The 27,151-nt window shown below is 37.4% G+C and overlaps 1 protein-coding gene across 2 annotated transcripts in view; it reads right to left on the reverse strand.

Annotated features, from left to right (window-relative positions):
• Window positions 1–4,941: 4,941 nt before the first annotated feature.
• The window catches only part of COL4A3BP (collagen type IV alpha 3 binding protein), a 160,863-nt gene continuing 138,653 nt past the window's right edge, over window positions 4,942–27,151 (reverse strand). For both annotated transcript variants that reach the window (XM_027863358.1, XM_027863357.1), the window contains 7 exons: window positions 26,896–26,991; window positions 20,273–20,405; window positions 16,490–16,560; window positions 12,465–12,593; window positions 11,620–11,749; window positions 7,386–7,522; window positions 4,942–6,574 (listed from right to left, as the gene is read on the reverse strand). In XM_027863358.1, the coding sequence (XP_027719159.1) occupies window positions 7,395–7,522; window positions 11,620–11,749; window positions 12,465–12,593; window positions 16,490–16,560; window positions 20,273–20,405; window positions 26,896–26,991 (687 nt within the window). In that variant the 3' untranslated portion in view covers window positions 4,942–6,574; window positions 7,386–7,394. The remainder of the gene's footprint in view (window positions 6,575–7,385; window positions 7,523–11,619; window positions 11,750–12,464; window positions 12,594–16,489; window positions 16,561–20,272; window positions 20,406–26,895; window positions 26,992–27,151) is intronic.

The following is a 27,151-nucleotide window of genomic DNA, read 5'->3' on the forward strand; positions in this document are numbered from 1 at the left end:
TGGATATACATACACATATAAATATATATATATATATTTATATATGTGTATATATATATATATTTTAACATTATGTCATTTTCCTAATGTTGAACTATCCTTCTATTCCTGGTACAAATCCCTCGGTCATAATAATTTCTTGGATACATCATTACAGTCTGAAAGGATTTTAAAATTTTTGAATTTTAACTACTTACATGGATTTGTTGTTTATGGTTCATCATGATGTAGTTTCCTTGTTTATTCTTTTTTTATTTTTTGAATGCTTTGCTTTGTCAGATAACATGATTGCAACTCATTTTTTCAGATTAACTTGATGCCTAGAAAATTTTTTTCATTGTTTTGTGTATGCCTTTGTTTTTTAAACATGTTTCTTATAAGCAACAAATTGCAGGGTTTTGTTTCCATATCAATCTTTTTTCAATATATTGGATTGGTTAACCTATTCATATCTAAAGTTATGAGTTAAATTTATGCATTTTTCTTAAAGGTATGATTTCCTGCCCCACCCCCACCCCCTTCTGCTATAAATACTGCTATAAATACTGCTATGTCTCATCAGTTATTTTAGCACAATCTTTTTTAAGGTGGCCCTATTCCCACTGGAATTCCCATGTTTATTTTCCTTCACCCCTCATCCTTCCCTCTCACATTATGTTCCCTTTGGACTTTTGCTTATTAATTTCTTTTTCTTTGCCTTTATCTGGATTCTTCCTCTTCTCAATCAAGTAAATTCCCCTTTCTTTTCCTGCCCTTCTAGTTCTGTTCATTAGGTTTTTTTTTAAGTTTTCATTGGTATTTTGTTTCTTATATCACCCTAGCATTTCATGTATCCTTATCCCTATCTCTTCCCCTCCCAGAGAGTCATCCCATAAGACAAAAAGTATTTTTTGGAGAGGAAAAACTAAGTCAGCACAACTGACAGATCCACTGAAAAAGTCTGAAAACGTGTGCAATGCGTAACTCCTGTGGACCTCCTACCTCCACAAAGACATAGGTCAGGGGTACCTTCTTGTGTCCCTTTAAGTTCATTACTTTTTAAAATGTTATTCTCCAAGCCCCTTTCCTGACAGGATCTCTTTTACTCTCTTCATCATCCATCCTGCTACAGACCTTCATTCCCCTTATATTGTCTCCCCTCTCTATTCCCTGTATTCCTCTTGTATTCATAACTTAGAAGGTCTCTCTCCTCTAGGCAGTTTTTGCCACTATAATGTAGACTGTCCCACAGATTCCCCTTTCCCATTGTGTCTCACTTCCAGAAAAATTTCTGATTCCCACAGGTGAGAGAGGATACTGCCCCGGGGAAGAGCCTCCCCACCACATCCTAGATAATGTAGTCCACCACTACATACATATTTGCCCCTGGTTACCTTCTTTCTCCATCTGCCTCACAAAAATCTCTTCCCCGAGTCCATCCGTGCCTTCCCTCTCCCCCAGGTGCCAGGTGCCCCTGGAGTTCTAATTTCCTCTCTCCAGAGGCAAGAACATGTTTTTTTTCAAACACCAAATTTCCCAGACAACACCCAGCACCAAGTTTCCTATCTCCCTTCATAGAATTTCTTTCCCGATATGAGCATTCATGAGTGGACTCCCCTCTCACCACCAAAACAAGACATCCTTCTTTCACCACCCTCTCCCCCCTTCACTCCTTCCTTTGAAACTTCTCTTCCTCTGGAGACCACAGGGGTCACCTTCCCTTCACTGCCAACCCTCAATTTGACTCAAGCACATCACACTTTTCTTTTCTCTACGTTCCCCTTCCCCTTTCCATGCACCCTCCCATTTTTTTTTAACATTTTACAGAAAAAAAGATGATCCACCTGTAGGCAGGGTGACCAGGTTCTGTCCATATCGCTCCAAGGCTGTCTCTCCACTGTCACCTCCATCTGACTTCTGCCTTCACTGTCTCCTTCCGTATATTTAAGAAATCAGTCTCTTACAGATCTCTGTTGTCACTCCGTTGCTTTTGCCATCCCTGGCTGCTGAATTTGTTCATCACTCTGGCATTTGTTGTCTTGGGGTGTTCCAGAAGTAAATCATCTCTTCCAGTTGGTTTTTTTTCACCCCTAAGAATGTTTCCAGTGCTTCTTCATTACTAAATGTCCATCTTTTTTGATTGATGGTTTAGCTCAATTCTGTAGGGTAGGTAGCCCTGGGTGGCTTTCTGAGCTCCGATGTTCTTCGGAAGACATCATTCCATTCCCTCCTGCACTTTTTGGAGGTTTTCCCAAATTACAATAGTATTGAAGCATTTCCGCAGTTCTTAAAGACCTATATAAATGCCAGCTATGACTATTATTTCTTCTCCTTCATAGTTAGGAAGCTTCAAAAGCACTAACTGAATTTGTGGAAGCATTATTAGCAGTAAGAACCTGGATAACAAGGCAAACTTATTTGGATATTTGCTAATCATATAGGAATAAGTATTACTAAGGATGGCTAAGGCTTCTTCAACTTCTAGAATCTTATGATTCAGTGAAATAGAAGGAAGATGAACACAGGCCAGCATATCCAAGAAGAATTTAGCTTTATATTAAAGTAGGCTTGTTTTAAGCGTGGAAAACTATGAGATTCTCAGAAATTTTGTCAGAGGACAGAAAATGCTAACATTCTAACAAAATGGCCTTGCCAGAAACTTTAAAGTTTAAATAAAGGCACATGTTTTCAAACTGGAGTGAAACAATTCAATCAGTTTACATCAAAGGTGTCAAATATGCAGGCCATACAACACTGCCAACCAGGCCATGAATCAGATTAAAATGTAATTTAGAAATAGTTGACAAAATAAATACAATAAAACATAGATAATGTTATATTTAAAATCTAAGTCAATATGTAGCCCCTACAGATCTTCTGTACAAATCAGTGGCCCAATTCTATTTGAGTTTGATACATCTGGCTTACATTTCCCCCAGAGCTAAATTTATGATTAGAGAACATCCAAAATGTTATATATGTTTAAAAACAGTCATTCAGACTCAAACATTCCTCTATAAAAGTTAACATTTTTGTGGTAAGTTAGCCTCTCTCAAAAGACCTTGCCAGAGAAATGTAGTTTATAAAGAATTCATTTTGACAATGTAATAGTGGGACAAACTGGGTAGATACATGAATATTCCTTCCTAATATTGATCTGTATAAAAACCACAAAACTGGTCATTTTCCTAGCATAGGATCTTCAAAAAATAATCCACAAGGGACATTTCACCATCCCTTTAGAGCACCTGTCCGTCTGAACGTGCTTGAAAATAAAAGTTCTCTCATTTATTTGTATTTATCCAACAAACACAGTGTGCTCCAGGGAAAGAAAAAAGAATGGCTGCAATTTTCTACTGGTTTCTTAAATCCATCTTGGGAGAACATTGGCTCAATTAAAAAACAAAGCAAAACAAAACAGGCAAGGAAACACATTTGTCCATAATATTTTAATACTTTTTCCACTTTTAAATACTGGTTTTAATTTTTGATTGTAACATGGAAGATTCAATTTTTCTTTTAATATCAGGATCATAAAGCTATCATAGAACAGTTACACTCTACACACTCTCAAGGTACTTGAAAATGATTTATGTTTTTGAGACTGTAGATGAACAATGACAATAATCCTAATACATCTTGATCTGTACAACTGTGACAAAATATCAGTGAGAGATTTTTAACTGAATAAACTGATTTAGCTTAAGGAGAACCCATATAGCTTCCAGGAGAACCAGCTCAGCCCAATGGAATAAAGTTGACAAAATAATTATTTCCAAATAATGAAATTTTCCTCAAAAGCAACTGATGCTGATGTATAGGCATACAAATTAGTTGATGGGAACTGACAAAATGGGAAAAGCCACTCCTCCTTCTCATTACTTTGATATGCACATGCGCACACCCACACGCACACGCACGCACACACGCACACCCACAGGCACAGACACAGAGCTCCTCTGTCTGGCTGTCTCTGTTTATCAATCCTAAACAAAGTCCTGCATAGTCGCCTACCCTCTTAAAATTTAAAGTCCCAAGTCCAAGGTGAAATATGGCACCCTCCCGTTCTGGACATTGGCTGTGCTGTATAGGGAGAAAGCTCCTGATTCACCAATATTTTGCACATTTTAGAATGCTGCAGTATCTCTACCACAGCACAAAGTGGTGTTAGAGGAGAGGTGGACGGAGGGGAGAGTAGGAGGATACAAATTTAAAAGTTAATATCTTAGGCATGAGAAGTAAAAATGATCTGGGGAAAAGAGCATCATTGATACTCAGTATGTGGGAATTAGCCTTATGAAAATAATTCTACAGGTTCTGAATATTTACTAAAAAGATCAGTACTTCTTCCGAATTTCGAACTCTTTCCATATTCCCTAAGTCTCATCTAACTCTGATTGGGTAGGGTTAGCACTAGTGAAGTACTAGTGCACTCACTGAAAAGTTACTTATTTATTTAACAAATAGCATCTTTAGTGTAATCATTTTATTTACAGAATAAATTGCAAAAGTACATCACATTTAGTGCAAATGCAACTGATGAATTAAGATTTATATACTGCTTTTGTAAACTTTCCGTATCTTTGTAAAATAAAGCTATCCAATTAAATTACTAAACAGTTATTTGACTGTGTTCATGATAGTTATCAGAAATGGAATATTTATAACTGGGCATAAAGAATTGTTTCCAAGTTCCCATCAGTGGCTATGGTGAATGAAACTTTTTTCCTCCCTCCCCCAACCTGATTGTAAAAGAAGATAGATATTTGAGGTATAAATTTTTCTCTTTGTAACATCACTATATAAAATGTTCACTGGTGATGTAAACAGATATTATCATTTTTGTCTCATTTGCCTTACTAGTATTACCACCATATAGGCACTTTTCCACATATTCAAATCGTGAACAGCATGTTTCTGTAATAAGGCATATTCCATGCAAATAATTTTGAGAAAGGCAAATTAAAAAATAGAAAAATTTTATGGAGCATGAAATCTGCGTGCATGTAACGTAAGCACGTGTTTATATAAGCATTTTCTCTCTTTGTACAGAATAATAAATACTATTATATCTGATGCAAGTAATTCTCTTCCAGGATTGTGGAGATTTAAGTAATCAGCCTCATCCCGTCATTAAATCATCTTGCATTTAACATCAAGATCTCATTATCATGTATGAAATATATACAGGACATGTTTCATACTACATGACTTTACAAAAAAGTATCAGACTTCTATTTCTACTGAGATGCATAAGTCAGCAAACACCCACGAAACGCTTCTGCGTTCTCTCTCAAAGACATCACCACTAGGACGATTCTGAAGTCGGCAGTCATTTCTACTTCTTTAAGTACCATTTTCTGCCTCAACTCCGAGCTTTAAAGTTGTTTACAGTCATCTAAAAAGTTATTTTACATTTACATTTTCACAGTAACTAAGGGGAACTCTGCAATTAAAATTGAGCAGAATCCTGTACTGTTCAATGAAGGTTCTGACCAAGAGGCATTAATAACATAACTCACATTTTCTATGCAAACTTCACAACACAGTTTTGAGACCAGAATCAGAAGGACCAGTAAACATGCCTGTTTTTAAGTACTGGGAATGTTGTCAAATGTCAAACTTGTAAAGTCTGATCTACTTTAATAAGTATTATAGTGCATCCTTTTGCAATTTCAAGAAAACATGAGCTCAGTAACCTTAATCATCTTGCCAGAAAACAGTTCTATCTATACCCAATGAGGGAGAACAGATACTGCTGCTGTTTTCAGGCAGGCAGTCTCTTATAGGTCATAACAGAACCATTCTAGAAATTGCCAAATTGTGTTCATAAAAACAAACCAAAAAAACTATAGCACATAGTACACAACTGAAAAATACAATAGAAATATAAAGATATCTGAGAAAAAAATAAAGCTTTTCACACTTCCTCCATCAGAACCAAAGTTCATCATGAGAGTAAGATAATAGAAAAGGCAAAGTCATTGGTTATTGACAGCCCTCAGTTATTGAGACATTTTACATGACAAGATGATTCATTATCGAAATCAGCAGCAATGGACTCTATGATTATACAAAGCAAAATCAGAAAAACCTGGCCACTCAGAATTGACTGCAGGCCTGAAAAAAAGAACCATACCCTCTATGTTTGGTGCACAGAAAGCACACATGTCCTTACCGTATGTGTCTGCATTATGTGCTTTAAAATTTGCACACAAAAATCCAACACATATGTGAGGCTCTTAAGCAGGGCCATAGTAAAATTAAAAGCTTTGCAAAAATTTCCCCAAATTAAAGCATTAATCCCCAGTTTGTGATTCAAAGTCCTCCCTCCCCCAAAGCAAGCAAATAAAAATATAGCCATATACATGTATTATTACATGTATTTATAGTTACACACCAAGCAAGGAGAGCTAGCAGGAGAGAGCTAGTGTCAGATGTTCAGCGTCACTGTATTGCAGGGTTTCTTCACTTCAGTGCACAAAGCCACGGTCATGGGCCACAGAAAGGACTGTAGATCCTACGTTCCAACTTAGAGCATTCATTTTGGTTAATTCCTCCAACACGGAATGTTCACACAGCCTTGCTTTAATCACTGCAAAAGGAGTTTGAACATAAGCAACATATTAATGACTGACATATTAACAGGAAATCTTCAGATGACCACTTGAATGCGGTGTTCCTAACTACTGAATTCATTAATAACTCTGCTGTGCTACTGAAACTGCTGGGACCCCAGAATTATAACTGCAGAGCTGGAAGGGACCTTACAGGAAATTTAATCATCTTACAGATAGGAGGAAAATACTCAAGAAACTAAATTGGACAAAGCAGAAGAGACAAAGGGGAAGGTCTATGGGCCAGAAATAGAAATGGACTTTTGGATTATTCAATAGATAAACAAGTAGAAATATTACCAACAAGAAATATATCGCCAAGGCTGAGCAAAAATCATTCCAAAGCACAGCACTTTTCAAAATGTTTCAAAATTGATGCTTAGAGGGAACAAAATCTTATTAAAGGTTGGCTATATCTGAAAATGACAAATGTTGTTATGAACCACTTTAACATTTCTAGTCCACTGGTATCCTAGACAATTCAGATAATCTGAGATGTCAAAAATATCTTAACACTTATCAGTGTCTGGCAATAAGCTTCATTTTATTAAAAAAAAAAATCCAGGACAAAAAAAAACCAAGGAGATTCAAACCTAATCACTGTTATCCCTGTAATTTTAGCTCAATTGATCAACTCAACTCCATAAATTCTCTAACACTTATAAAGGCTAGGAATGGTAAGATTTCTAGCAAATGACTTGTTTTAAAATACTTTTTGTATTAATGGCTGAATTTATTTTTTTACACTTACAAAGAGAAACCACTAACCACACACAGAAATATGAATACCTTTTAACACTAGAACAAAATAGGTTTCCCTGCAGTTTTTTCTTGGACATAGGACGTGAAACGCTTTAGAAACTTGGGATACTCTCGTTTTGCCACTGCCCTTAACACTGAGGCTGGTGCCCATCCTCCAGGGTTCACTAAATCAGACAAAGAAAGGGGAAAAAAAAACATTAAAGTCCATACCTAAGATTATTCTCCAATGCATGAGGCTGGCATCAACATTTATATAACCAAGCTTTCAAAATTCTTATGTTGACATTATTCTTTCAATCTAGTCAAGACTTCCTAAGTCTAGGCTCATTAATTCTTTTACAAAGAGCTCAAAATTACAAGATCAATAGTCACACATTACCATTTTAAATACCAATAATGGGCTATTCTATACTTCATAAATATGGACTAACACTTATCTGGAAGTCATTTAGGCTGTAACCCCAACTAGAAAGAACAAGCTTTAGTGTATCGAAAATATGACTTACTGTACAAAAGTATCATTTATGCCTGTAACTTCTTAGGAATTATGGTTTCTGGTGGCAATGGTACTGGACAAGGAATCAAGGGAGATGGGTTTTAGTCCTAGCTCTGCTACTTGCTGAACGTTCCTGGCCAATTCACTGACCTTCTCTGGACTTCACTATGCTCTTCTGTAAAATGAGGGAATTGAATGAGATGATCTGGGGTCTTACACAGTTTTGTAAGATTCTATGAATTTACCTATTGTGTAAAGCAAGATGACTTAGCCCTAGCTCACTGAAAGTAGTTACTTGCCTTCCCCTTCCTGGCTCTAAGAACTATGAATAAATGTACTGTGCAAAACACAGACATACAACAAATATTTAGAGACAGCAAGAGTATCATCAAGGCAAGCTCTTTGGAGACAGTAAAAACAAGGCAGATTTTTTCCTCCTAATCTTACTTACTTACAAGTGCTACTCTCACTCTCACACTCACAGACATGAGAACACAGAAAAGTAACTCACATATTCATAAAGTGACTAGATACTAAAGAAGAAAGTAGTCCACATGTGATTGGTTCCTGGATTATAATTTTAGTTACTATTAAATGATATTTGCTAATTTAGAATAATCATACCAACTGTATAGTATCAGAAATAACTGCCTCTTAAAAATTAACAATAATGAGCACAAGTAGTTTACTGCCCTCAAGTTTGGGTCTTAAAACCAGATTGAGAAAAGCAGCTGCCAAACAACTAGGCAAAATCATATTGGCACAGAATAGTTATTTTCATTTCCCCTTATCCAAATTTAGCACCTGTACTGACATTCTTCTTACTTCTCATATGGGCAAAAAGCTAGCTTTAAACTTCTAATCATGTGGTTATGATAAAACATTGGCAACTATATTTTTACAAGTTGTATGCATATAATATTTGGGTGGCACATGAATATCAACAGGAAACCTATTATTTTCCCCCCTTTTTAAAAATGTTTAATTAATTTATTTTTAGTTTTCAACATTCACCTCCATAAGCTTCTGAGTTCCCAATTTTCTTCCCCTTCCTTCCCACCTCCCTCCCCAAGACGGCATGCAATCTGATATAGGCTATACATACACATTCCTATTAAATATATTTTCAAACTAGTCATGCTGTAAAGAAGAATTAGAACCAACAGAAGAACCGCATGAAAGAAGGAACAAAACAAACAAACAAACAAACAAAAAACAGAAGAAAAAAAAGCAAATAGTATGCTTTGATCTGCATCCACACTCCACAGTTCCTTCTCTGGATGTGAATAGCACTTTCCACCATGAGTTCCTTGGAGGTATCTTAGATCCTTGAATTGCTGAGAAGAGCTAAGTCCATCAAAGTTAGTCATTGCATGTGGCTGTTACTGTGTACAACATTCTCCTGGTTCTGCTCACTTCAATCAGCATCAGTCTATATGAGTCTTTCCAAGTTTTTCTGAAGTCTGCCTGCTCATCATTTCTTATAGCACAATAGTATTCCATTATATTCATATACCACAACTTGTTGAGCCATTTCCCAATTGATGGGCATCCCCTTAATTTCCAATTCTTTGCCATCACAGAAAGAGCTGCTATAAATATTTTTGTACATGTGGGTCCTTTTCCCATTTGTATGATCTCTTTGAGATTGCTGGGTCAAAGGGTATGCACATTTTTATAGCCCTTTGTGCATAGTTAGGAAAACTACTGTTGTTAGAACTTTAATGGATAACTTTACATATGTGTAATTAAGGTGAATACCTGCTCTCATGCTATATTTAGGTGCTTGGCACTGTTGTGATGATGATGATGAAGATAATAATAATAACAACAAGCATCTGTATAGTGATTTAAAGTTTGCAAAGCACTTTAGTATTTCATTTTATTCTCACAACTGCCCTGGAAGTAGGTACTATTATTATCCTCATTTTACAGATCAGGAAACTGAGGGAGACAGAGGTTAAGTGACTTGCCCAGGGTCACACAGGCAGTATGCTTCTGAAGCAGGATATGTATTCAGGTTTTCCTCACTCCAGGTCCACTGCTCTCTCTATTGCTCCACTAAAAGCATAAAAAATATTGAACTGGAGATAAAAAGGATCCTAGATGGTATCAAATCCAATTCCTGTATTTTTTATTCTCTGGTTTTTAACATAGGAGATATTTTTTACCACTGAGGAAACTGAGACTCAGAGGGGGGAAAAATTAATTTCCCATGTCTCAGGTAGTAAATAGCAGCACTAGAATGTGAACCTTAGTTTTGTGACTCTAAATCCAGCATCCTTCCCATTTTAGAGTCGGCTCTTAAAGAGTAGGTTGGAGTGAGATTCTGGCACACTCTGAAAGATAGGCAATGACGTTTACACTTTTTTCTACAGGCAATAGAGACTGTATAAGATTGACAAGATGAAAACATGAAAACTTGGCTGTGCTGCACTGGAAGAACTGGATGCGGAAAGACTGTAGCACAAAATAGTCAGGATCTGAAGAAGCAATAACAGAAATGGGCAAGGAAGGGACTGATGAGATATTTAGAAGGAAAAAGTGACAGGACTTGGTGATTAATGCTTGAGGGGGGAGGGCAAAGATAAAGAGGATTCAAAAGATGACTCCCTGATTATTGGAAGAAAGGTGGCACTACTAACAGAAACAGAGAAGTCAAGAGATAAGTTTTGTTTTAGAAATATCGGTTTGTGTGATGACAAATACCCAGTGGAAAAAGTCAGCCGGTTGCTAGAAACATAGGACTGTAACTCAAGGGAATGCACAGGACGGGGTCAAGGGGCAAGCAACTTGAAGGTAGGTATCTGTGGGGGCAGGTGAGTGTTGAGGGAATGCTACAAGAGGCAAAAAAAAAAGAGATATAAGATGATAGTGGGGATAGAAGGATCAAGTGAGGGTTTTGTGAAGATGGACGAGACATGTTTGCAGGCAATAGGGAAGGAACCAATAGACAAGGTGCAAGTGAAAGTAAGTGACAGAGGGGCAATCTGTTGAAGGAGACAAGATGAAATGGGATTGCTTAAGCAGGTAAAGGGGTTAGATTGAGACATAAAGGAGATTGCTAGAGGTTAAGGAGAGAGCAAGCTGAGGCAACATATAAAGACTACTTGTTAGCAAAAACGAGGAGAGCAACAGCATGCTGTATGGGGAAAGTGGGTCAAATGAAAGTGTTTAAGAAATAGCAAAGCTGACGATATTTGTAGGCAGAGAAGGGGCTAGTGGAGTGGAAGATATTCATAGTGGAGTGGAAGATATTCAAAGTGCTAAAGAGGAAGGATAAGGAAGAAATGGAACGAAGAATACAGGTGAAAGGGTTAAACTAGGTTAAAAAAATATTTTTCTTGAGGCAGGAAGAATGAAAAGCAGGGATAAAGTAAACTCATCAAAAGCACAACTTTTAAAAATTAACATTATCTGATAGGAAGAGAGGGTTATGGGAGTTGGGGTGGAACTGAAACATGGAGAGTAGAAATGGGGTTTAATAATGTTTAATAATGCTTACATTATGTTAGGAAACTTGTGAAGAATTAAACAAATTGTCCGTCAAGCTATCAACAACTGAAATGAGAATATTAATGTGTGGAAGGCTGACAGACTGAAAAACATACTGCAAAATAAAAGGTCCAACAATAATTCTAAATGTATTACATAGTGAAGGGGTCATTTATTTACACCTTTAACATATTTGTCCCTTTCATCCTCTAGTTACTACAAATGCATTATTCAAGCTATAAAGATTAGCAATACTAAAAATTCACATACCATTAGCTACATATGTGATCTTGCATAGAATATTGTCTCTGCTTATTTCCTGGTTTCCCTCTGGTGGGCTTACCAAAGTTTGACATATCAAAGCAATATTTATTTTGGCACGGACACATCGATTGTTTACCTGCAAAAATCCCAAACCAATAGTTTAGTAAATAAAAAATGTTTAATAAAAACCACCATTTAACTATCCTAACATGTCAGATGAGTAAATGTCCACTTTTCTTCTGATTTTCTCTTAAAACATTTAAATCAATCTGACAAAGCAGTTTTGTAAACACAGGGAGCACGTGTAGAAAAACACTATCTCAAATAACGCATGCAAAGCAGAAGTAAATTCTGGAATAGTCATCCTGGAAGAAAGAGGAGTGGCTTTAAGAACCACTGATGCAATTGTGATTACCATGCAGCTCATTATTAACTACTCCCAAAAGACATGGTAAGAAGCTTTTCTGAGAACTTGAAAGCCATAAATGCATCCCTAGGTTAACAAATGAGCTATATCATTAGTTTACTAACTAAAGCCTTCTGCATAACCCTCAGGATATTGTGCTATCACTATCAAATGCTTCCAATAGGTAAGGAAATATACTCCAGTTGGGAGAGAAAGACTACATATTCATCCTATCGTCAAAGGTATCCTTTGATATACCATATTCAGCTAATATCAACCTATAGCTACAAATGAATGAAACAATTTTACTTGAAGAGTTGCTCAGATGAAGCAAGATCAAAGACAAAAAGAATTAATACCTGGTAATTATGCAATCTTTCCCTTTATTTTAATTTTTTATTCAGAATTATGTCATTTTTGGTGATAAATAAGCCTAAGTACTCACGGGTGCACTGTCATGATCCACAGAAAAATTACACACAATCCAAGTTTCAGGGTCATTTTCAGTCAATGCTGGTATCTTCCGAATGGCAGAGAGGTATAACACATCACGTTGGGAAGCAGGCCACACCCTCTGTAGAAAAAGTCAAAGCTTAGTGAAAATCTAGAATATTTTCTATCTAGATGTCTCTGATAATCATCTCACCAAAAAAACAAACTCACTGCTGACACATTATGCACAGTAGAATATGGACGCTTATGAAATGAAAGCTGAGACTTCCCCCTAAAAAGGGCTAAGCATGAGAATGAATTCATGGTTTTACAAAGCTATAAACTGAGTAGCTGAAGAAGACCAGGAGTAAAGGACAACAAGGAATTTATGAAAGGAAGAGAAGATGGGCTGGTCACACGACTGGAGGACAGTGCCACGGCTACTCCTGTAACAACAGAGGAAGGCTTCAAGCACAATGGCCAACTTCTGGAAAGAGTGCGGACCAGAATTACACAGGCAGGTCAAGCAGCAGCAAGTTAGGATCTGCCTCAGAGGAAGAAGCTCCCTGAGTTAATGAGATGACAGATCCATGATGATGACACTGAGGAGGCCCATTCTACTTCTAGGTAGGTAACGCACACTTCAAAAGAAGAGATGCAGCAGAGTTAGTAGACAAAATGCTAGACCTGGAGTCAGGAACATCTGGATTGGAATCCCATATTTAACGTTTACTAGCCATTTGACCATGGGCAAGTTATTCAGCCTTTTTAAACCTCACTTTACTGCTCTGTAAAATAGGGATAATACTAGTAGCACCTACATTATAGTGATGAGGTTCAAGTGAGATAACATACACTAAAAAATTTACAAACCTTAAAGTGCTATATAAAGGTCAGTTATTATTAGTCTAAAGCCTCAAGTTTACTTCCAGGCAGGAATTAAAACCAGGGACAATAGGTTTTAAGAGGAGAGAGTACCTTTTCACAACAAAGGTTATTTAAAGGAATAGCAAAACAGTGAAATCTAAAAAAAATACCTTTAATATATTATTCTGCCATATACTGACTTCTCTATTGCTGGTACAAAAGGTTTAACACTTGGAACTAACAATTTCATGAAGTGGTTGAGGAATGGACTTTGTAAATAAAGTACAAAGCACCTTACAAATGTTCATTATAACATCTCTCTATGCACCTCTATACTTTTCCTTTTACATTCACAAGTATGTATGTATATGTAAATACTTTAAAATTTTTAGCCTTTTCAAATTTTTTTTTAACCTAAGCATCTATCAAAGAGAACAAAGAAATGCATGTTTATTGTTTATTGTCCATTATTTGTAACTCAGGTCCTTCTGGTAAATTTTCTCGACTTAATTAAACTCTCAAATAAAATTTGTGAACTGTTAACAAAAATTCAGACACACTGGGATATTTAATTTCCTTTCATACTAGTAGGGAGCATTACAGTATATGACTAAGAAGTTAGTATATTGTCTTTTATTGTGCCTTTCAGAATTTGAGTTCTGTTATTAAACTTCCCCTTCATTTTAGACCCCATTCTCATGATTTTTCAATCTTTGGGTATTCATGGAAGATCTGGCTTTCCCCTATATGACACTGTTTCTTTTGTTTGTATCCTTATTGCTACTACTTTCTATCATACCTCCCAACAAAGTACTTCTGGAGGGGGAGTGAGAATACTCCTTGCTCTCCATTGCCCCTGCCAGAGCTCTCCTCTGTTGTAAACTTCCTCCCTCTGAGGCTTGTTCTATGCAGGTTTATGACCCAATCCAGATTCTGGTGGTTGTTACCTACTGCCCCCATTACAAATGTATGTTATCTAATTTCAGCTGAACCCAAAATGCACAAAGGTAATCTTTTCACTCTTCTTTAATTGATGCTTTATCCCACCTGCACAGCAAATGTTTGGAACTTTTTCTTCTCTCTTGAAACCTCCTACATTAGTCTCCCTGTTAAACTTTGAGTTTAGGACTTCGTTTCATGCATTACTGAGAAAATAAGAGGGCAATTCTTATTGCTACCACTTCTTAGAGCCACCACTTCTCACCTCTTTATCTCCTACACCCTGTGTATCAATCCTCACTAGCTCCTCCTTTATTCCAGTTTCTGATGAAGGTTTCTTCTTTTTTCTTTTGGGTGAGGCAATTGGGGTTAAATGACTTGCCCGGGGTCACACAGCTTGTAAGTGTTATGTGTCTGAGGCTGGATTTGAACTCAGATCCTCCTGACTCCAAGGTTGGTGCTCTCTCCACTGTGGCACCTAGTTGCCCCAGGTTTCCCTTCTCCTTAAGCCAATCCTTATGTGTCCTTTGACCCATACCCTCACAGCCTACTGCCCCCACTGTATAATTCCTACCCCTCTAATTTCCATTTCTTTCTGTTTGGGTCTTTGCTTGCTGCTTATAATTATGTCCAAGTCTTCCTCATCCTTAAAAAACCTTCACTAGATCTTGTCATCCCCACGATCACTTTCTCTTTTTTTCTTAGCCAAACTCCCTGAAAAAAGGTGTCTATGCTTGTTGTCTCCACTTTTCCTCTCCTCCAACACTCACTCCTCAAACCCTCTGTCATCTCAGTTCTGACCTCATCTCTCAAAGGAGACTGCTCCCTCCAAAGCTAACTGTCATGCCCAATGCACTTTCCTCAATTTGCATCCATTCAGTCCCTTCCTGTAGCATGACTCTGTTTACTACCCTCTCAACTCCTGGTTTTTTCTCTTTTCTGGGATTCACGGCTCTGCTTTTTTAAAATTTTCTGCCTACACGTCTGACTTACTGCTCCTTCTCAGTCTTCTTCTTTGGATCATCATCTATTATTATACCCCCTAACTGTGTGTGTACCCCAAGGTTCTGATGGAGGCCCTCTTCTCTATCTACACTTTCACTTGGTGATCTCATTAGTTCCTACGGGTTTAATTATCATCTCTATACAGATGACTCCCAGATCTGTTTATCTAGTCCCAGCTTCTCCTCTTATCTCTGATCCTATATAATCAACCACTTACAGGATACTATGAATTGAATATTCTGAAGACATCTCAAGGCTCAACATCTCTAAAAACATAACTCTTCGTTTTTCCCTCCAAATCTACTCCTTCTTTGAGTTTCTGAAATTACCATCATTCTTCGAGTCACCTAGATTTGTAATTTTAGTGTTATCCTTGACTCCTCATTTTTCCTCACAAAATTTATTTAATCAAATATTGTTTTTTAAATTTCCACACTATCTACTACATATATGTCCTTCTCTCAACTCATGTAGCCACCACCATCCTAGTTCAGCCTGCCATCATCTCTTCACTTGGACAATAGCCTCCTATTTGGTCAACCAGCTTCAAATCTCTCCCCAGTTACCTATCCTCTTTCTGGTTGCCAAAGTGATTTTCCTAATGTGAAAGTCTTAGCATGTGACTCTCCTACTCAATTAAATGGAGTGGTTCTCTATTATTCCTCAGACCAAACATAAACTCCTTTGGCATTTAAAGTGCTTCAGTAACTGAGTGCACGCTGCCCTTCCAATCTTAAAACACATTACTCCTCTCAGTGCACTCTACCATCCAGACAAATTGGCTTCTTTTCTGTTGCTTTCACAGAACCAGTCACTTTCTGTTCCTGTGTCTTTCTCTGTATTGGCTGTCCTATATGCCTGAAGGCCATTCATTTCCTCTTCCTGGAATGCCTGGTTTTCTTGAAGATACAAATCAAGTACCATATTCTCTCAGAGGCCTTTCCTGGTCTCCCCAGGTGCTACTGCCTTCCCTCTTCCTACATCTTCCCTCAGATTATTTTGTATCTGTTTTAAACATGACTACATTTATGTACCTGTTGTCTTCCATGTTAGAATATAAGATCCTAGGAAATAGGAACCTTTATTTTTGTCTCTGCTATCTCCAGAGTCTAAAGGTGTTTGGCAGGCACTTAATAAATAAATGCTTTTTGACTATCTGATTACATGAATTTTCTAAAGTAAGAATCTGAATGTAAAAAGTGTACAGATGAAAAAAAAAGGCAATACCTTGTGAGTCTGGTAAACGATGACTGCATTTTCAGACAACTTTTCCACGACATGGAAATTTTCTATAGTTGCTGAAATGAAGGAAATTAGATCAATAAATAACAATTTTTTTGGCTCTTAGGATAGAATAACTATTTTACATATGACTGTGAGTGTATTTGAGTGTGTGGGTACCTGATAGCATTTGAATGAGTTTATTCCCTCCTCAGGCCTTAACAGTATTCTAAAAGCCGGAGGCAATCTGCTGGACTAAAGAATGACTCAGCAGGGAACCTTCCTTTCCCAAGACACTATATATACACTTCAAGAACTCACCTGTCTTCAAGATTTGTTTTGTAGAGGAATCTAAGGACTTGCAACTAATGGCTTTGTGGCTAATTTTGTACAAAGTAAGACAACTAAATGAAGCTCCACAAAGACTAAGAGTGTCACTTTGAATTATCTTAGTATATGAACAGGAGACCCTTCATAAGATTATACAAAACCAATGCAATGAGTTCTTACTTCAGCGGAAAAGAAACGCAATATTTCATACTATCATATTAAAAGTAGGTTTCATGGGCAGCCCACTGAACCCAAAATTAAGGGGTTAATTTATTGGTCAAGTAACACTAAACACCCAACATGTACATATTACTAAATATACCAAATACAAATAGAAAGCATTAATAGCTTCCATACTCAGGCAATAAATTATAGCATTGGGCAGTCTTATTTTCTAGTACGCCAAAATCTCCAGCTACTTCTTATTTATTCAGCACCTACTATATATGTATTCCCTGAGACAAGAGAGACCTGAGTTTAGGCCTTGGCTGACTCATGCTGGCTCTGGTATTCCGAGCATGTTATTTAACCTCTCCATGCCCCAGGAAACCATTTAAAATTACATGGAAGAGCAGCCACCCAGCTGCATCCAGAAAAGGAACTTGCCTGCATCATGAGGTGGTCTCTTTACTGATGAAACCACAGGTCTGATTTTTAAAAAGTGTGCAAGGGTCTATGGTAGGTACAAAAAAATAGGCAAAACTCTACCAAGAACAACAAAAACAATGTCCCTGTCCTCAAATGGCTTATAATCTTACAAGAGACTAAGACACACAAAAAAGTATGATAAAAGGGAAATGAAGGGTTTTCTATATGGAAGGATCAGGAAAGGGTTCATGTAAAGAGCTGGCTTCTAAGCTTAGAGTTTATGAAAGAGAATGATTTCCATAGACCAGAATGTAGCCCATGTGAATGAAGGCAAGAGAGGAAAGAACAAAGTCAGGGAATCGCTAATAGTCCAGTGTAGCTGAAATGTAGAATGTGTGAAAGGGAAAAGAGAGAAACAAACTAGAAAGGTAGGGTGAAGCCTGAATTTATAGGGCCTTCAATGCTTGGTTATTCTACAAGAAATGAGAAGCCACTAAAAGTTTTTGAGGAGTGACATGGTTAAGGGTCTAAGAATATATATTATTTTTACAACACTGTGAAGGATGCAAAACAGAAGGGAGATATTAAAGAGAGACCATTTGGGACTATTTCAGGAATTTAGGAACCAAGGAATGAGAGTTTAAATAAGACTAGTGGCAGTTTGAATGGAAAAGAGGCCACAGACATCAGATTACAGAGGCAAAAGTGAGAGGACTTGGTAACTTAATGGATATGCAAGGCTAAAGAAAAGGGAAAAAAACAGTTTTTGAGCCTGAGTGATTAGTGCTAACAACAGGAACAGTGAAGTAGGGCTTATTTTAGGGACAGAGAAAACGTAGTTTTGGTCATAGTGAGTTTCATGTGCTGGCAGGACATTCAGGTAGAGATGCCCTACAGGTTGCCAGAAATGCAAAATGTGAGGTCAAAGAGATCTTGACTAAATATATAAAATTTGGAAGTCATCTAGAAAAAGATGATAACCAAAACCATGGGTGCAGGTGAGAAAATTGTAGAAAATAAGAGGACCAAGGACAGAGTATTGAGGGGTATCTACTTTTACCAGGACATTAAGATGAGATGAACCAGTAAAATAGAATGAGGACTAGTCTTCTGACTACTCTTGACCGTTTAAGAGAGCAAAAAGAAAAAGTATCACGAAAGTCAAAGAAAGAAGGCACTTCAAAAAAAAGGGATAGCCAAAGGAAAGGACGGGGAGAAGGAGGAGGAAGAAGAAGATGATGATATTTGGTAATCAGGAGGTCACCTTGTATTCTTTACATCTGAGACATAATAGGTGCTTAACAAATGCTTGCTAATTGACTTTGGAGAATACAGTGATAGTGAAGTGGTAACAGAAGAAGGCAGAGAGCAGGACTCTGAGGAGTAAATGGATAGTGAGGAAGCAGAGGCAGTGAGTATTAATCTCTTTAGGAGTTCATCACTGAATGGCACAAGACACACAAAATGTATGGCATCATGGAAAGAATCCTGTATTTCGAGTCAAAGAATCAAATCACTTAACATCTCTGGACTATAATTTCTTCATCTGCAAAATGAGATTGGAGCAGATGATCAAAAAATACTGCCCTGCTCTGAATCTACAATCCTGAGACAAGGGGTAATAGGGTCAAGATTAGTAATAAGCTTGTGTTTTTGTTTTTTTTTAAAGGACAGGGGGAGACACAGATGCTGATATTCAGAAGGTAAAGAGCCCCTCGAGAGGGACACACTGAAGATCAGTGGAGGGAATGATTGATGGAGCATGATCCTGGAGGAGCTGGAAGTGTGGAGGGATGAGATCAGAGGCAGAGAGGGAGTTAAGTCTTGGCAAACCTGGGGGCCACCTCAACATCTAACAATGGTACGGAGCCAAAGAGGATGGATAAAGACAAGCTCTAAAGTGTGGAAGAAGAGAAAAAAAGACTGAAAACTCACAACAGACTGCTTCAATCTTCTCGGCAAAGCCAGATCACCTGCTGAAAAAGGACTAGAATCGAGAGCTGTGGAACAGATGGAGAGCCTCACAGGGGTTCAAAAGCACATGAAGAGATGGTGGAAAAGGAACACTGGCCACTGTAACTCAAAACAGTTTCCTGACATTGCACTGATGTAATCCCTTTTCTCTGCCATTGCTCAAGCCTCCACAGGTTGTATTCCTCCCATTTTAGGAACCCAGTGACTAAGTTCCATTTAACCATATCATCAACTGACTTCACATGGTCTATTTACTTCACTGATACAGCAAGAAAAAAATGTACAAACATTTTTTGGAAGTCATCCAGAAAGAGATGATAACATTAATACTTTCTGGTGGAATTGAACAATCACAAACATATAAGGTTAAGATAGGTAAGCTTCTGAAGAAGCCAAATAAATAATTTTGATAGAAATATATAGCCTGCACTAAATTCTTGCTGCAACATTTTTATTTATGAATTTAAGCAAATAGGCACAATAAAGCTTACAAAGACATCAAGATTCACTAAGGTATGGTATTAGGTAGATAAGCACGTTCTAGTGGAAAGAAAGGCTGAAAGATCAAGAAACCTGGGTTCTACTTTCAGCTCTACCATTTACTAGCTATGTGATCTTATTCAATGCAATTCTCTAAGCCTATTTTCTTATCTGTAAAAATGAGGATTCTTCCACCTGTCTTGACTAGCTCATGTCACTGAAGATCAAATGTCAATTTACATGAAAGGATTCTGAAATCTCTAAGTGTTCTACAAATGAAGGCATTTAATTGATCATCCGTAGAATTTTCCAGACATTAATTACTTTGTCTTTCCAAGTTTATTTCAGAGAAAAATTCAAGATTAAGAAAGAACTTTTTAAAAGTGAGACAAAAGTAAATTAATAGTGATATCTTACTTTCCCAGTCATTGCGAACATCAACATTCCAGAAGTAACTGCAGACCTCATGTCCTGTCACTCCTTTAACTGCATGAGTAGCTTTCAGAGGATCCAGAACGATTCCATTTTCCTCTACCTCTCTTCTGTAAACCTAAAGGGAATATACATAAAAATTACTGAGAAAGAAAATCAAGTCCCAAAGACAAGATGCCTTCAAATATAGTCTCCTTTTAAGACCTACTTTCAAATCTATTTTCAACATTAAATTCTCCTAAAATAAATTTGGGGTAAAGACAGGAATCAGATCAAATTCCAATCTATCCTTCAATGATTTAATGAGAAGTTTTTAAAATCACATTTTATATTAACTTTTGTCATGAGAAGTATTAGTAAGCGATCTTTGGACATTTAAATTACGCAGCCCTAACTTAAAATTCTAAGATTTGCTCTGTGAAGTTATCACAACTGAGAAGATATCTGCTGAATGAAGAACTGGGAAAGTTAAGATAGTTCATTAATTCCAATGCAAGTTGGTTAGTCATAAATGAATGTTGCGTATTAGTATAATTCAATAAACATTTACTAAGCACCTATTACGCTAGCTGCCAGGGACACAAAGATAAATTACAGTTTCTACCCTTAAAGTGCTTACATTCTATAAGAAGTAAGTGAAAGTTTGCTTACAAAGCTTGTTGACTGACTGAAAAATATAAAATGAAATTTATGTGATTTCCTAAAGGAAGGCTTCATACAGCTGGTGCTTGAGCTGAGCCTTGAAGGAAGAGGATACTGAAAGGCAAGGGCAAGGAAGGAGGAAACACCAGGCACATTGGGCAGTGTGTATGGAAGTGGAAATGGGAGAAGGTATGCCATTGTGACTGATACAAAGAGTATATGACAAAGAGTAAAGTGAAATAATGCTTTCAACGTAGAGTCTGATCTTGGTGGGCCTTAGTGTCAGGCTGAGGAGTTGGTATTTTATCCAAGTGGCAACAGGGGCCAGTGAAGTTCTTTAGACAGGAGAATAATATGTGAGCAGCCTCTGTGTCTTACACAGATTTCTTTCCCCTTTAAAAATGTTTGCCTTATATGTACCAAAAAAAAAAAAAAAAAATCACCATCACTTTCTCATACCAACCCTCTTTCCCAACAGAACCCTCTCGTGAAAAAGAGCAGCGAAGCAAACAAACTGACACAGTGACCGCAAATGATAGCATATGCCTCAAGGAAGATGATTTTGGCAACTGTAAGGAGACACTGGAGGCTGAGAGGGAAAGAGACTCTCATGTTTATCACCAACTCCTTCCAGATATGTCCACCCTTTGCTTCCCCAAAACTATAATTTCTCAGTTTTTCTACTTCTCCAGCAATGCCTCTTTCCTTTGCTAGCTTCTCATCCTCTCTGACTAAGTAAAGGGAATAGTCCTCACTATTCTGATCTTGTGACTTTTCTCTAGCTTTGATATTGCTTCTGAGTTCTAGAATGGAATGTACAACTATCTACTGGCAACTCAAACAACATATACTAGTTCAAGCTTATTTTCTTTTTCTCCAAACTTACTAGTTCAGTAGGCAGCATACCTGACTGGCTCATACTATTCACCAATCCCCCAAGTTCAAACTTTTGACTTTTCTTTTCATCACTTCTCTTACCTCAATAATCTGTCCACCCTGAAAAATCCCTTGTATTTATCTCCTCCTTCTCTATTCCGACTCTACCCAGTCTAAGTTTTCCCACCTCCAGACTTTCCTTGCCCATCAAGGCATACCACAGCCAGGTGAATTATCCTAATGGTCATGCCACTCCTCTGTTTAAAACTCTTCAGTAGTCTGCCCACCAAAGAGTTCCAACGTCTTAGCTTGGAATCCAAAGTTTTTCATCATCTGGCATCATCCAGTCTTTCTACAATCTCCTTATGCAATTCCCTTCAACATATTCTACCCCTCAAGTAAAAAAGAACTTCCTGCCATCCTCTGTGCCAATCTTATGCTTTCCTATCTCTTTTTATTCATTGGGCTCATGTTCTTCCTCCCTATCCCTACAGGCCCTTTTCCTCTACCACCTCACTGGCTGAAATTCTGTCAGCCTTTCAAAAAACCCAGGTTAAATGCTACCTCTTCCATGAAACCTTTCATAATTCCTCCATTCAATAATGCTTCCTGTACAGAGACTTTACATCGAATTTTGCCTCTCCTTTCTATATGGCTTGTTTGTGTTATAGTAATTCGTATACATAGCATCCCTCTTAAGTTATAATTATAGTTATTTGCATATACAACTTCTCTGTTACTGGGCTATAATTATAGTTCACACACACACACACACCCACCCACCCACCCAACTCTTTTAATAGGCTATAAGCTCCTTAAGGGCAGAGTTTTCCTTTTCTAAGTTTTGTACCTTTGTATCTAAGCTACGTACACAGTAGAAACTTAACAAATGCTGGTAACACCTTTCACATGCTCTGGAAGAATAAAGGATAAATAAAGCATAATTTTATGTAATTATCATTCTGCAAAAATAAGTTTCAAACATTTCCAGAATAAAGTGAAGAAAACTTGAACTTTGTTATCATTTGACCTCAATTCCTGTCAATTAACTTAGATCCCCAAAGATATTATTTTATTGGTAATCTATTTTATGGAATTTTTCCTTACTTGGATGTGCTCAGATCTTAAGTCTGCTTTAAATGAAAAAACAAAAAACAAAAAACATGCCCTCTGTGATTTCATTGTTATAGGACAGTGATGTTAAACTCAAATAGAAAAGGGGGCCAAAAAGTATACTTAAGGATCCCTGATGGCTGCATACTCACTTAGAAAACCACATATTAACATTATCTATGTTCTATCATAGTTTTATTTATTTTGTTAAATATTTCCCAATTACATTTTAATCCTATTCTGTACTCCATCCAGGATATGTTTGACAACTTTGGTGTAGGGAAACTATAGGAAGAAAGCACCTTCTTTCAATGCAGATCTGCATCTATCACGCAGTTTATAGGTTGCATGGAGAAGTTAAATTACTTTCCCTTAGTGACAGAACTAATATGTGTTAACTGGAGGGACCTGGTCTTTCTGATTGTGAGGTTAGTTCCCTATTGATCATTCCTGGTTTAGATTACAGAGGGAGAAGAGATCCATCATATGTTAGAGAAAGGGAACTGACCATGATGGTAAGCATATAAGCATTATTACTCTAAATACCAAAACAGCCAAGTTTTTTGGTTTTTTTTTTTTGGTCTCTCCTTTTTCTAACAAAAGCAATACACTGCAACTATTTTTATTAGAGTTTTAGAAAGCAAGATGCCAAATTGCAACTATGATTTGGTTATCTTGTGGTAGGCTTCTTATGACAAAGAAAATACCTATTCTTTTGCGGAATGAAGTTTGCCTTTTTTGACCTCAAGATGAAGAGAGAGGTCCAAAAAAGATCTGACTAATCTTATTGCAAATAAGACTAAAAATCAACCAGCCTGAATGGAAACAAATTCTATATTCTGGGTTCAGGAAGGCCAGATCATTTGTCTGAATCTCAAATATTTCACAATGGTGATACTGTATTCTTTGTCTTCCTTGAATTAAACAATAAAACTACTCTTCACTGCTGCTCAGCAATCCTTTTATTCATCTCTTACTAATTCTCTGATGCATCTGCCAGAGCAGTTGTTCCAAACCTTGCCTCAAGCCTCAAATATCCATATCCCCTACTTTACTCTCAGCAAATTACTGAGGGGGGAAAATTTGACATAAACTCCCTGACTGAATTTCTAACTTAAAATCTTCATAATTATTACTAACACTTACAGATAAGTAATTTTGGGCTGGCCACTTACTTTCTCAATTATCTCATTTATAAAATCAGAGTTATAATACACATACTACCTATGTCACAAAGTGGTTTTATGGAAAGTATTTTGTAGGCTTTAAAGCATTATATAAATATGAATTTATATAATGCTTTAAATGCTACTTCATCTTCTCTACTTCAAAATACCTCTAACTTTCTTCCTCTTCTGAGACCTCTCTTCTGTCTCAGAGGAAAACATTTAACCTATTCAAGGTTAATCTCTCTACATGTGTTCTTCATTCAGTTAACGAGTAATTGAGTAGAGTGCCTGGTATATACATGAGATTATACAGGGTCAGCTTCACTTTCTGTCTTTACTGATTGTTAACTCCATTTTATTACAAAGATGATTTTTTCTATTTTGTAAAAAAAAAAAACAAAACAAAACAAAACACCTTTCCACCTACCGGGCTGAATATTTTTCTTCCCTCCACCATTTTAGTTAAGTAGCCCATACTTACTGCCTCTATTTGTTCACTTTATTTAACTCTAACCTAATCCAATAAGTATCTATTAAATGTCAATGACTAAGGACATAAAAATGGAAAATGTTTCTTGCCCTCTATGATCTTATATTTGAGGCAGCTTGGTGGCACAATGCATAGAATGGAGTCAGAAATATCTGAGCTGAAATCCAGTCTCAAATATTTACTAGCTGTGTGACCCTGGGTAAGTAAGTTTACCTCTATTTGCCTTAGTTTCCTCCTTTGCAAAACAGGGGTGAAAATAGTACCAACCTCCCAGGGTTGTTGCGAGGATCAAATGAGATAATAATTGTAAAGCACTTAACACAGTACCTACCACACAGCAGGTGCTTAATAAATGCTTCTTCCCTTCCCCTTCCCCACTGTAGAATACAATATATGATCAATTAAGTATATACATGATGATATAAGAGGGAAAGAGCACTAACACAAATGGAGAATCAGGAAAGGTTGCCTGGCACATCAGCTCAGCCTTGAAGGAAAACAAGTATGGTAATAGATTGAAGGAGGGACTGCACTCTAGGTATGGGAGGGAGGGGAGGCCCATTTACACCAAGGTCCTAATGCAGGACACACTGAAGCCAGGGGGATGACAAGAACAGATTTGTGTTTTAGGAGAAGTCTTTTGGAGATTGTAGGCTGGAGAGATGGGATATAAGAATGGAAGCCAACAGCAGTTAGGAGATGCTGCAATAGTTTAGGCCGGAGGCAGGATGGAGCGAACTAAGATGTGACTTTGTGAGTACAGGGAAGGGAGTAGACTGGAGAGGTGTTGCAGAGTATACCTGATAGGATTTGACAATGAACTCAGTATGGAGCATAAGGGAGAGGCAAGAGTTGAGGATGACTCCAAAGTTGCAAAGTTGGGTGAGTAGAAGAATGGGAGTGTCGAGGCAGAAATAAACCTATTAGGAAGGAGCATGATTTGGCGGACTGGAAGACAGTGAACTCTGACTTGGACCTGCTGTGGACCTGCTGAGTTTGAATGATAGGGAACACTCAAGCAAAAGTGGTAGAAGCAGGTATTACAGTGGAAATGGAACTGAATTTGGAGTCAGAGAAATGGGGCTCAAACCCTGACTACTACTGACTACACTGGCTGTAGGAGAGGCATTTAAGCCTTTCTGGCTTCTCATCTGTTCTCATCTGTAAAAGTCTCCAACGTTCCATCCAGCCCTCAGTCTCTGATCTACTTCTAATAGGTGATTGGTGAGGAAGGACTAGAACTGAGGAGACAGAGTAGTCTTGGGATACAGAAATCTACGAGGCATCTGCATAAAGATAAATGAACAAATGGGAAATGATGAGATCACTAACAGAGAAGGTAGAAAGAGACAGAAGAAAACAGACCAGGGTAGAGCCAGCAGGCACTGAAGGTTAGGGAAAGGAATGTGGATTAAGAGATCACTGGTAGCCTTGAAGAAAGCAATTTCAGTTGAGTGCTAAGGTCATCAAGCAGATTGGGTTGAATGGGTTGAGAAATGATAGTAGGAGAGTAAGGGGACCCAAAGAATACACGTAGCTTTTTCTAGGACTTTGGCTGTGAGATATAGGACAATAGCTTTCCTATCCAACAAAGGTTTAAGGACAAGGGTAAACCCTGTCATGTTTGCAGGGAGCATGAAAGAATTCAGCAGAGAGATCGGAGATCAGAGGAAGAGAAGAAATGACTGAAGGGACAAGCTGCTATAAGAGATAGGAGAAAACAGAATCAAGTACACAAGTATAATAGGATCAAGTAGAAGAATTGACCTTTGCAAGGAAAATTTACCTATAATCCTATCAGTATCTCTAAACTGTTCTAAGATCCATAATGGCTTTCTAATTGTCAAACTCAATAATTTTCTTAGTTACAATTTAGTTGCAGAGAGAGATGTGTAGCGGCTAACTATGCAGAGAATGATGGGGCAATACACAACAGAATCACTTGAAAAAAACAACAACAAGAAAAAGAATGTTGTATGTGTAAATTATGAGATTCAATCAGAGGACACTGCTGTCTGCTATCTGGTTTCTTTAAAACCCAAATTTATATTTTTTCCAAATCCTCATAACGTTGGCTTATGGAGATGGGCAGTCTATTTGAGTAGGATATATAAATAACATTACCAAAATCAAAGACTCTAAAAAACCTGCAGTTCCCCATAGATATGTGACAGCAGGGCTGGGACAAAGAATTTTGCACTTTCTAAGCAATGTCTAAACATTATGCCCTAATGTCTATTCTTGTCCTCTATTTTAGTAAAATAATAAACAAGTTATTAATTCTTACATTGATTTATAAATTATGTAATAGGTGTTACCTTCATCTCTCCTTCTTCTACCACCAATTGCCAATTGGCATCTCCACCTACATCCTGTAATGAGTAAGTCATATGGTTCTTCACCATCTCTTCAACCTTTAAATGAAGAAAGAAGTAACATGAAAATCCAAATTCCACTTATAGTTAACTTATAGCCTCACTTAACTTACTAAATTCCAGAAATGGTGCTCTTTCGAAGCTGAGCTCCCGGGTATTACAATTAGTACTTGTATACAATGCTGAAGAGTTAGCCCAC

Source organism: Vombatus ursinus, unplaced genomic scaffold (assembly GCF_900497805.2).
Source record: "Vombatus ursinus unplaced genomic scaffold, bare-nosed wombat genome assembly UNPS02014772.1, whole genome shotgun sequence".
Lineage (NCBI taxonomy): Eukaryota > Metazoa > Chordata > Mammalia > Diprotodontia > Vombatidae > Vombatus > Vombatus ursinus.